The sequence below is a fragment of the Drosophila takahashii genome, chromosome 4 (assembly GCF_030179915.1).
Source record: "Drosophila takahashii strain IR98-3 E-12201 chromosome 4, DtakHiC1v2, whole genome shotgun sequence".
NCBI lineage: Eukaryota > Metazoa > Arthropoda > Insecta > Diptera > Drosophilidae > Drosophila > Drosophila takahashii.
Genome location: NC_091682.1, coordinates 2,119,453 through 2,131,798, shown reverse-complemented (window position 1 = coordinate 2,131,798; position 12,346 = coordinate 2,119,453). Strand labels below are relative to the sequence as shown.

Below are 12,346 nucleotides of genomic sequence, written 5' to 3'. Positions count from 1 at the left end.
TAAATTTACCTCGATGAAACCGTTTCACTGATATTTGATTCAAGCCTTTTGGCTTGGTTGACATCCTCAGAGAATTGCCCATATATATTTTATACAATAATTAAAACAATAGATTAGCCGCGAAAGTAAGACCCTGATGTTCGTGATGATGTGAAAATCACCATTTATTTTTAGCTTGGAGATTGTAGATCCCAGGCCGAGTGTAAAAATAAAACAGGATTTGATTGTCTCCATTTGTCAAAATTAAATCATTTAATTTACACCAATTATTCTACACTATAGATTGGATTTAATGGGCGGAACTATATAATGTATACATACATATGTATTTTTCTACAACCTCTATTATATTGAAAGAGATATGTAAATTCGATTTATTATGGCCTCTTGTGGAGAGAGGGCGGCTTACAATTATAAAGTAGTCTATTAGAAGTGCCTTTCTGACTGAACCACCCCTCCTTATTTAGACCCAAGGTGAGTAGAAGCATGAGGCGAAGAACTGTTGCTTTCCAGGAGCGACATGCGCCGGGGCTCCGCCGGGGGAGGAAGCTGACATGTTGTTGGCGGTCGAAGCATAGTTGTAGCTCATATGTGCATACGAAGATACAGCCGGCGAAATCGGGTCAGTCGCGAATACGGAGCTGTGGCCAACTCCCAGAGGGTTTGAGTTGGAACTGCAGGGCGAGGGGCACGGTTCTTGGGACATGGGGTGATGGGAGGTCCCATTGGCGCTAGTACTGGAGGAGGTTGGGAAGTTCGATGCCGGTGCACTGCTCGATGGCAACGGGGGCGGGGGCAACGCGTAGGCGGAGAGCACTTCGTATCCCGAGCCACCGCAGTTTGCTCCCAGGTTCGCCGATTGGGCATTGCCTATGCCTCCCGCAGGGCTGCTCCCGTTGCCCGGTACTATGTGGTGGTGTGGAGGTGCGATTGGCGGCGGTCGCAGGGTCATGTGGCACGGGTACAAGGAGGGTGGCGTGAGGTCGCCCTGCTGCGATATGGGCGACGGTGGGGCCAACGATCCGACGGATGAGTGGTTAAAGCTCGGAATTGGTGTTACCGTTCTGCAAAGAAAAGGCAAGAGATTTCGGTTTAGTATTTGTAAGGCTTTTACTAGCAATATTAGTGAATATGCTTACCCGTAGGTATCACTCATGGACAAGGCCGTGTGATGCATGTTCGAGTACATCGCCCCAAACCCGCCGCTGTTGAAATTGAGTCGTGGCGAAATAGCAGGAACAAGCGCATGTGCGTGGGCATGGGTGTGACCATTGCTTTGGTGATGATGGCTATTCGGCTGGCCGCCAATCCCCAGGGGGCACGGAGAACAGGCTCTTCTGCAGTCTTCACTGTGACGTCCAGCGGATATGTCCGAGGTGCCACCGGGTCTAATATGGGTTGGTGCTGGGCTGCCGGTACCGTCGATGCCAGCACCAACCGCTGGGGCACTGGCACTGGTGGACAATGTATTTGGCGAGGATAAACCACTAAGAGTATCTAAATAGAAAACAAAATGTTATGGGTTTTTTCGTTTTAGTATAGGTATTACACTTTGCAAGAACAAGAAATTACAAAGCACTACCCCAATAAATAAATATGAAAACGTAGTAAATTTGTAAGCAAAATAGGAACAAATTACTCTTAAACCATACTGAATTGTTTTTTATTTTGCCCGGTTCCTGCCCTCCTGCTCTGTACTTACTGACTGAAGGGCCTGCTGCTGATCCGGACAGCAAGGAGGAACAGGCACTCAGGCTGTTCGGGCTATCTGTTAAGGAGGCAGTTGCTGATGTTGAGGACGAGGTTCCGCTAGCTCCCGTGGAATTTGGTGTTCTCCTCTGGTTTCGCAGTTTTTCCTCGCGGCGCCACTTTGCACGGCGGTTCGAGAACCAAACCTGAATCCTTGCTTCCGGCAGACCAATCTTTCCAGCCAATCGTTCTCGCGCAAAAACATCTGGATAGTGCGTTCGTTCAAACTCTGAAATCAATATTTTAAGAGGTTCAAGGATGTATAGTAAATTTTAAATTAAAGGCGTCACTTAGGTTCTTGGAAAAACCAACTGGTTTATAGTCTCCTTCATTGTAAAAATTGTCTTTTTTTCGGTTCATTAGCGCTTATACATGAAACAAACTAGGGATTACTTAGGCATACCCTTCGTGTACGATTAACATCTAAGATATAATTCAAGAAAGTATTCTAACTTTTATTGCCGTTCAGCACATAGGAATTTTTGTACCTTAAGAAATTTTTGCAAAACATAGCACGCACGTTCTTACCTTTTTCAAGACTATCTATCTGGTCGTTCGTAAAGGAGGTTCGATTACGCTGCAACTTTCTTTTAAGTATAAGACGAGCTTGATCATCCTCATTGTTTCCTAAATTCGAAGCGCCTCCATTGGAGTTTTCACCTTCACCGGAGCCTGTCTCATCCGACTGATGGCCATCGAGTTCTGCCGAAAGGAATAGCAAAAACAGTTTTTATTAACACCTATTTATAACAGAAACACCACTATGGACAAATAAAGTTCTCATATCAAAATGATTGGAGTACATTTTCTAATCCGGAGCGCTTCAGCAACATTTTTGGGATTATTGCCTAATTACATTACTTAGGTAAAATTAGCCTAAAACTGGAACTAAGTCCTTGAATGGCCTAAAATTTAGGATTCCATGACCTAAAATGTTAGGCCATTAATGGCCTAAAATGGAGGTAATTTTTGGCCTAGGTTTTAGGTAATTGGCTGCCTAAAAATATGAGAAAACCCCTATCCAAAATTTTAGGCTTTCTTTGGCCTAAAAATATGTACTGAAAAATGTATCTAACTCGAGGTCAATGTCAACTTAGTCTTCAGGAAGTCGTCATTATGCCAACACACAAAAAGGAGCGAAGAGGCTTCACTGTACATGCATACAATCATCAGCAGTGAAATCGGTGTCTTGGTCAACGATCGAAGTGCGTTACCATGCAAGCCGCGCTATAACTGGTTGGGAATTATAGCGTCGCCAGAACGGTATCAGAGTTCCATGCAAATTTATTTAGGTAAAATGCATTAATTTTAAGGCCCACAATGACCTAAAATGTTAGGCTATACGGGACCTACATAGTAGGGCAAGTATACAAAAATTTAAATTTTTAGGCAGTACATGAACTTTTATTCCATTTACATTTTTTTAGGCTATGCATGACCTAAAATGTCCATCATTTTTCTGGGTGTACATATAGAGTACTCGAGAATTTTGAAACATTTTATTCCTCGGAAAGAGAAGCGTTTCCGACACATGTCCGTTGTGATTTCGAGAACTATAAAAGCTAGGAGATTGGGATCGATAAGCATGGACTAACGTATAATATTTTTGTTAAAATATGTATACTCGAACCCCCCTCTATCACTTTAACTGCCACAGTTTTGCTCGGCTTGGGGGCGTTAAAGTGGGCGTTGCACATTCGGATAAAAAACTTGGCTATTTTCTAACTCTTTATAAAAATGGCTCAAAAAGTTTATCATTTCGAGATGCCTAGCCCTGTAAAAATTAGAACATGATTGATTTGATTCATTAAATCCTACAAACTAACATTTTCATATTGGAAAGAGCCACAAAACTATTTTTTTAAAAACTTTTAAACAATGCATAAGATTTTGATAAATTAGCTGTCATTCGACAAAGCCAAAATAGATTGAGATTTTTACATTTAACCAAATAAGAAATTTGCTCATAACTCGTAATAAATGATTCGATTTTAGCATTTATTGACAAATCAAATAAAATACAATTTGCACTGCATCGTAATGATACAACCTTGCGTTGCGCAATAACCCCTAGAATCTGTACGACTAATATTCTAGTTTTTAAAGTTTCCGAGATTTCAGCGTTCATGTATACACAGACAGACGGGCATGTTTGTATTTTAATACCAAAAGCTATGTTTTATTTTCATGTTAGGGGCTGTCCATATATTACGTAATCACCTAGGGGGGGGGGGGGGGGAGGGGGTCATTGAAATGATTATGTTTGATTACATGGGGAGGGGGGGGGGGGGGTCTTGCACAATGATTACGTAATCATTTTATATACATTTTTTTATTTAAAGAATTTATTTTAAAACTTTTTTCCTTTAATTATATCTACAAACTTAGATAGGAAAGCAGAGAAAAAATTTTTTTAGTGGCTGGGCGGCGAAAAAGAAAATGTTTAGTGGTTCAATCACACGAAGGACGCGAAGACCTGGAATGGCTTGACGAAGAGTATGTTGGAGATAATTTCAGCGTAGACGAACCGAATGTGTCATACCAAACTCCATTTATAAACAATATATAAGATTGGGTTGCATCTCCGTTTGAATCCACAGATTAAAACAAAAAAAAATTTATTCTTGGGATTACGTAATCATTGGGGGGGGGGGTTGTTTATTGAATGATTACGTTTGATCATTAGGGGGGGGAGGGGGTCAAAAATCACCAAAAACGTGATTACGTAATATATGGACAGCCCCTTACCAAAAGTGAAACGAACAATTTGGCATACTGAGACTTTTTGAATGTCCTTCAATAAAGAAGCAATTCGCAAATTTGAAAAGTTTTTTTTTCAGAGTTTTAACCCTACTTTCAATTTAACAGGCGGACGAGAAAACGGCCCTTAGACTTTTTGAATGTCCTTCAATAAAGGAGCAATTCGCAAAATTTGTTAGAATCGACGGTGTATCATGAATTAAGTGGCACACTGTATATATACTGTGAAGTATGGTACGATAGTTATTATTACTCTACGAGTAAGGGGTTTAAAAAAGCCTTCTTTTAAAAAAAGTGTTAAATCAAAACTTGTGTGTATTTTGTACCACCTTCATCCTTTTGGAAACCTAATCATAAATGTAGATACTTGGAGGCATGATTGATCTGCAGCAATTGAACTAGGAGTACAGCTGTTAAGGCTGCATTAGCGGCCACATCAAAGAGGAATGCTAATCATTTATGTTTTAGCTGGGGTCAGCTCGGCCAAGGTGTGTGCTAGTACACACAAGCAATTCCACGTTCTTGTGGAATTGACGTTGAATGTTAGTGGATGTGACAAAGCAAATAGACGCTGATAGCCCAAAGACAAGCCGCGGGATAGACCCCGTCCTGTATCTCCTCAAAGCACATGTCAGTGGCTAGCGAATTGCAATGTTCTGACAGCGGCAACAGCGTTACAATGACAGACGGCGTCAGATGCCAGGCAACCAAAACGAGAACACGAGCTACAAGCCAACGAGATCTGCGACCGTATCTGGAAAATGAAACTGGGCTGGGAGGATGAGCTTCAGCGGGGGTTCGAGGCTGAGTTAAGGGACAGTGATGCGACACTCTCACATTTAAATGCGCTAAAGACAAAACCTGATAAGGCCAGAGCCCTAGAATGAGGTTTCGAAGTACAATTTTATAAATATGTATTTTCCGTAATCTATTTATGCACCCCTCATCTTCGCCAGCATCCAATCCAACCCCAACCCTCCACGTCCTGACCATGAACCCATCTCTAACCACAACCACCCTCACGGTTTGTCGTTTAATGAAGTGTCATCGCCTGTAAAATGAGTCTGTAAATCGCATTAAAGCAAACTACACGGTTAAGGGTAAACCTGTCAACCACGGCAGTGGTTACGGCAGTGGTTGCCCCATAGCTATACTTGATCAAAAGGGGGAAACTTAGGAGGGGCGGTCGCAAAGCACTGACAGTTCTGACACACATGTTCTTTGTTAAGCTTCGAGTCGAGAATTTGTTCTGTTATCGAAACTCTGCCTTTTCTATTCGGCCAATTGTAAATACCACATTAATGACACACCTTTGTGTTCCCGATAATGGCAATACTGGGATAAATAAATGGAAATAAACAGAATTAATATTGTAAGGGCCACTCTGCCTGTAGGAAAATATGAACGTCGGTATCTTGGAAACTATAGGAGTTCGAGTATTCAATTCTCTTATGCTTATTTTTAAAATTTGTAAATTATTGTATAGAAACAGTAATATGCCAATTTATTCCGGGCGGATCCAGGATTTGGTTGTGTGGTGAACACCATGTTTCATGTTTCACCACGGTATGGGTGATTTATACCTCAAATCAAGTTTTTCAGCCTGTCACCATCACGCAGTGTACATTTTATTTTATTTAATTTGTCAAGGTCAAAGCATAAGTTAATAAGTTCAATGGGGTTAGCCAAATTATTATTTTTTTAAATTAATACATTAGCAAAATATAATATTCGAACAATGTAAGTCTTCAGGATTTAAAGAAAATGTTATTTGTGTTGGTAACTGTAATACAATTTCTGTTTTTGTTAAATTTTGAATTGGACCATGGGTTCATCAACCGCCCACGCCGCATATTTACTTTAAAGGCATGGCAAGCTAAATTTCATAATCAACGCCTTTCGCAAAAAAATTGAAGTATCTTCTTGTTTGATATTTTTTGCCAAATAGAAGCAGCGTGCAAAAGCAATGGCTTTTCGTAGAAAATTGGGATAACCCACACATATTTATTCATATCCTACGCAGAGCAAGTTGGTTTCGCACAATCGCCCTAAACGATTTTAGAAGGTGTCGGACTATTCGTTAAAAAGTTATGCCCGATCAAAAATGTATATCTTTATTTCCTTCGCACTTCCTTAAGATGAGTGATTCGGTGTAGCCATGTCTGTCTGTCCGTGTGAACGCAGCTATCTGTTAAACTACTTATAAGAATGAAAGTTAGTGATTTTATATTCAGATTCTTTAGCTTCTCATTAACCGCAGGTTTGTTATCCAAATGTACCACGTCCACATCGCTAAAGCGTAAAGTATATATATTTTTGATCAGCATCACTAGACGAATCGATCTAGCCATGTCCGTCTGTCCGTCCGTCTGCCTGTCCGTTTCTACGCAAACTAGTCTCTCAGTTTGTAAGCTATCGGGTTGTAACTTTCCCGGAAGCCTTCTTTCATTTGCAGGTAGTATATAAGTTGGAACCGGCCGGATCGGACAACTATATCTTATAGCTCCCATAGGAAAGATCGGAAAAAAACGTACAAAAAATTCTAGCTTCGGTGTTTTTTTAAGATTTCCTTCTACTCTTGGGAATAATATTTTTTTAATAATTATGAATTTCGAATTAAATTTAGAAAAAATGGGAACCCTATATCATAAAGCTGACATAGGAATGGTCGGAAAATGAAATGCAAATTAATAGGTAAACAATTATTGCTTTGTTGGTTTTTATTGTATTCCCTTCTACTCTGAGATATGACTCTTTTTAAATATTTCCGAATTTCGATTTTAGTTTTATCAAAATTGAACTACTATATCATATAGCTGGTATAGGAACGATCGGAAAATTAATGAAAAATAATAGGAAATTGAAAATTTTTGAGATTTGTTAAATAATAGGAATGATATGCAAGGGTATATAAGCTACGGCTGGCCGAAGCTAGCTTCCCTTATTGTTTTTAATATTCCAAAATTTTAAATTAAATTTTTACAAAAATCGGACGACAAAATAATGCAAAAAAAATACGAAAGCAGCTATAATTTAGTTTGTAGTAACATATACGCGAGTATATATAATATACCTATTTTTGTAATTTGTAATTTAACAGGAATGATCTGCAAGGAATTAAAAACATCGGGTGGTGAAGTAAGCTTCATTTTTGTTTTGATAAATTGTCTATAACATTGAACAGAGAATGTAAATACACGGTTTTAAGCTTAAGTGTGAGACGGTAAGAAACTTTCCCTGTTACATTTTATTGTAAAAAAACATTGAAAGACTTGCGATGCTTGAGACAATCAGAACCAAGTGTATTGTAAGTTGGTCACGTGCTCGTCGTATTTACGCACGACGCGACAACCTTTTGGTCCAGTTGTAGACTTTTATAACTGATAAATACGAAAATAAAACGGCATATCAGCAAACGAAAATTTGCAAATGCCAAGTTCGCTCGTGCGTACATAAAGTAAAATAAAATATTTTGGGCTTTGTTCTGATTGTACTTTTGCTTGCAATTGCAAATGAAGGTGGTCCAAAATATGTTGGGGGTTTTCAATTTCAATTGAGCTTGTATTTAAATGCAACAGAAAGTTGCACTTATTTTATAACCTTTTTATTGATACATATATATATATATTAATACTTTATTTTTATTTTTAAAGAGATACATGCATAAACAAAAAACAACCCGAGTATTGAGGCCACATTAATATTCGGTTTTTCCTTTTTGTACTAAAAATCTCAAAATTTATTTAGGAAATAAACTTAATTTGACATTTAAAATACTAGTCATTATTGCCCATAAGGTTGTTTAAATGTTTTGGCACTTAAAAAAAAATTTTTTTTGCATATTCTGGACCAGTTTTACCTATATAAAAAAAGAATGTGCGTGATATAGTTAAAAAAAATTAGCAAAGGTACAAAAAATTCTCGATTTTTTTGTTGAAATGGACGGTCAAGACCTTCGCCTACCACTAGGAATCTGTTTCAGCGCAATCCATTCATCCCACCAAAAGAAAGGTATGGGTAGAAAAGCAGATTCGCTCGAAAATGCATTTTTGCTTAAGTTTTGTATGCAATCAAGCAGCAAAATGCTTGTTCTTACCGAATACTTTTTCGAATAAAATTTTTTCAAAATCGGACGACTATATCATATAGCTGCCATAGGAACGATCGGAAATTTAATGGAAATATAATAGGAAATAAATTATTGCTTCGTTGGTTTTTATTGTATTCTCTTCTACTCTAGGATATAACTCTTTTCAAATATTTTCGAATTTCGATTTTAATTTTATCAAAATCGAACTACTATATCATATAGCTGCCATTGAAACGAACGCAAAATTAATGAGAAATAATAGGAAAATTAACATTTTTGCGATTTGTAAATTAATAGGAACATCAGCAAGGGTATATAAGCTTCGGCTGGCCGAAGCTAGCTTCCTTTCTTGTTTTAAATTTATTTCACCCACAAAATCAAGTTTGAGTTTTATTTTTGATCACGACGAATAAGTGTTATTTGTCAACTTTTATTATAAAACTCAAAAAATAACAGTTATTCTTTGAGTTTTACTTTACAAAGCAGAAAATAACTGTTAAAGTGTGATTTTTATACCCTTGCAGAGGGTATTATGATTTCAGTCAGAAGTTTGCAACGCAGTGAAGGAGACGTTTCCGACCCCATAAAGTATATATATTCTTGATCAGCATCACTAGACGAGTCGATCTAGCCATGTCCGTCTGTCCGTCTGTCCGTCCGTCTGTCCGTCTGTCCGTCCGTCTGTCCGTCCGTCTGTCCGTCCGTTTCTACGCAAACTAGTCTCTCAGTTTTAAAGCTATCGGTATGAAACTTTCGTAAAAGTCGTATTTCTATTGCAGGTAGTATATATGTCGGAACCGACCGGATCGGACAACTATATCTTATAGCTCCCATAGGAAGGATCAAAAAAAAAAAACGTAAAAAAATTCTAGCTCCGGTGTTTTTTGAAATTTTACCTTCTACTCTTGGGAATATTTTTTTTTATATATTTCTGAATTTCGGTTTTTTTGTTTTTTAAATCGGATCACTATATCATATAGCTGCCATAGGAACGGTCGAAAAATTAAATGGAAATTAATGGGAAAAAAATTATATCTTTGTTGGTTTTTATTACATTCCCTTCTACTCTGGGATATGACTATTTTGAAATATTTCCGAATTTCGATTTTAATTTTTAAAAGATCGAACTACTATATCATATAGATGTGATAGAAACGATCGAAAAACTAATGTGAAATAATAAGAAATTTAACATTTTTGCGATTTGTAAATTAATAGAATGATCTGCAAGGGTATATAAGCTTCGGCTTGCCGAAGCTAGCTTCCTTTCTTGTTAAAATAAAACTTATAACAGTTACGGTCCCTGGTTATTTTTGCTAGTCGAAAGGGTATTAACCTGTTTTTATATGCTAAAACGCCTTTTTAACCATCATTTTTACAGTTCGGCACTTAAAAAAGAATTCTTTTTATAAATTATCAAAGAGACGTAAAGCAATCGATGGATTTTCTTTATAGTACGATTTTTTCTGTAGCAAAAGGAAGAGATAAACATTTTAAAATTATCTCAACTATTATTCTCTTCTTTTTTTCAGAAAAAATTTCAGATTTGAACGACTCTAATTCGGGTTTTTGTATTACCAATAATTTTAGATTATTACGTATACGCACAAAAATTTACCATGGTAAAATGATCAAACGAAGAAGGCGGGCGCAGAAGAACAATACATAATTAAATTTATTATAAAATATATTTAAATTAAGTAATTATATAACCCATTGGTAAAAACAGAAAAATGGAGAAGCATTTACGTTTGTCCCTTTTTTTTGTCCTTTTTCAAATTTTTTTTGTTCTTTTTTCCCCTGTTTTTTGGCTTATCTGTCCTGTTTTTCAAGCTTAGTAATGGCAGGCACTGATGGGAGCTATAGGATATAGACGTCCGATCGGGTCGATCTTCAAACTTGATCTGCGAACACATGTTTTAGGACGACTGTGAAAGTCTTTTAAACTGAGCTCGCAAACGGTATTTAAGCTGACATTCAGACGGACATGGCTATATCGACTCCTCTATTGATCCTGATCAAGAATATATATACTTTATGGGGTCGGAAACGTCTCTTTCACTGCGTTACAAACTTATGACCAAAATTATAATACCCTCTGCAAGGGTATAAAAATGGCAAGAAATACATTCATAATGTATATGTAGGGGAGTTTAGGGTAATGTGACGAGTAGGGTAATCTGACGAACTCGTCGAATCCAGCTTTAATGTATTTGCAATAGAACAATGTAGTTAAGAAATTTATTTATGTTCATGAATCTGACAAATTGTGACTAGCGCTTTAATTTATAAGTATTTTTTTGTACTTGTAACGTTAGGAAGAAATAAATCAAAATTAAAATTAAATTTAAAATTAAATTCAATTTATTTGTGTTTTAGCAGTGCTATAGTGAAGATGTGTTGAAAATAAAATCAAATAAATATATACACCAGTGGCGGATCCAGGATTTTTTTGTGGGGGGTGATATCAGAACAATTTTTTTGTTGCATACTTTTTGAGTACCAAAATTTCTTTCATTTTTCACCCGAGTGGGGGTGATATATCACCCATATCACCCCCCGTGGATCCGCGCATGATATACACGTATCAATGAGATCTTTGTCAAGAGTTTTTGGTACTTGGCGTTTTTTTATTTTGCGCCGTTTGAGAGTGACTCCGTTTTTGCTCCAAGTGTAGGAGCTCCGTTGGAACTCGAATCCTAATTTTACAGAAATATGCTCAGTAGATGTAAGCAACTTTCTGGCTTTACACTTTAAAAAAATTGATTTTTAGAAAAGTTACATTCAAAAACCGAATCGTTCGTCACCTTACCCTACACTTCCCTATACCTTAAAATGGAAGAACAAATCGACACCATTTAGCATAAATAAAACAAATAAAAAGAGCGACTAAACATCGCTGAAGAGATTTACCCCTTTCAATTTCAAGAGTAACTTTTGCGACGAACTGCGTTCCGCCCTTAAGGCTGAACGGAAACGATTAGGCGATCCGCATGAAATTGAGTCGATATTCATTAAGTGGGCATGTATTCGTTTCAACGATTAAAGTGGACTGATACACAGACTTGGCATTGTACTCACCCTTCTTCAGATGAATGTCCTCCGTGGTCACGGGGCAATTCCTCAAGTGACCGCCACTGCCCAGGCTGGCGAGGTCGTTTGGCGGACTCAAGGGCTGGGCGAGCGAAGGACCCGCGGCATACGCCGACACTGACGCGATGTTCGGAGCCGACGAGATGGGGATTTCACTGGCACCTAGAGAGGAGGGGTACCAGGACCCGGAGGAGTAGTGGCGGGGCGGCCAGCTCTGCTGCTGCTGCTGGAGAGCCTGCTGGTTGCCGTGCACCAGCTGGTTGAGTGGGTGGCTGGAGTGGGCTTCGAAGTGGCCGGGCGCCTGGCCCACCAGCGGGGCTGCTATGGCTGGGTCCAGCGATCCCGATCCTGCCGCGTGCTGGGTGTTCAGGAGCCGCAGCTTCTCGTAGATGGACTCCTGCTCGCTCCCCTCGCCGGAGTTGCTCGCGCCGCCGCTCTCCGAGGAGTTCAATGGCGTGGCCGTCTGCATGAGATCAGTGGAGGAGGTCAACGTGGTCCGCGTTCCGTTCGAGCCGTTGCTGAGGTTGCCGCTGCCGTTGGGGGCCCCTTTTGCGCCGCTCGTGTTGCCGGTGGTGGAGCTGCTAGTTCCCGGGCCCTGCTGCTCCTTCTGCGCCGCCAGGTTTCTCAACACACGGTTAATTGAGGACACCTAGA

The 12,346-nt window shown here is 38.9% G+C and overlaps 1 protein-coding gene across 1 annotated transcript; it reads right to left on the bottom strand.

The window, feature by feature from the left end:
- Positions 1-237: 237 nt before the first annotated feature.
- LOC108058374 (paired box protein Pax-6) lies at positions 238-12,309 on the bottom strand. Its single transcript, XM_017143069.3, has 5 exons — positions 11,681-12,309; positions 2,278-2,451; positions 1,703-1,978; positions 1,140-1,497; positions 238-1,064 (listed from the first exon to the last, which is right to left on the bottom strand). The coding sequence occupies exons 1-5, from the start codon at positions 12,159-12,161 to the stop codon at positions 464-466; spliced, it is 1,890 nt and encodes a 629-aa protein (XP_016998558.3). The 5' UTR covers positions 12,162-12,309; the 3' UTR covers positions 238-463.
- Positions 12,310-12,346: the final 37 nt, after the last annotated feature.

Bases quoted from the DNA above. Each gene is read 5' to 3' on its own strand.
- LOC108058374 (XM_017143069.3), bottom strand. From the start codon at position 12,161: ATGCAGACGGCCACGCCATTGAACTCCTCGGAGAGCGGCGGCGCGAGC. The intron at 2,452-11,680 runs GTGAGTACAATG...TCCTTTCGGCAG, and splicing joins GGACATTCATCTGAAGAAGG to AACTCGATGGCCATCAGTCG. The intron at 1,979-2,277 runs GTAAGAACGTGC...TATTGATTTCAG, and splicing joins GATAGATAGTCTTGAAAAAG to AGTTTGAACGAACGCACTAT.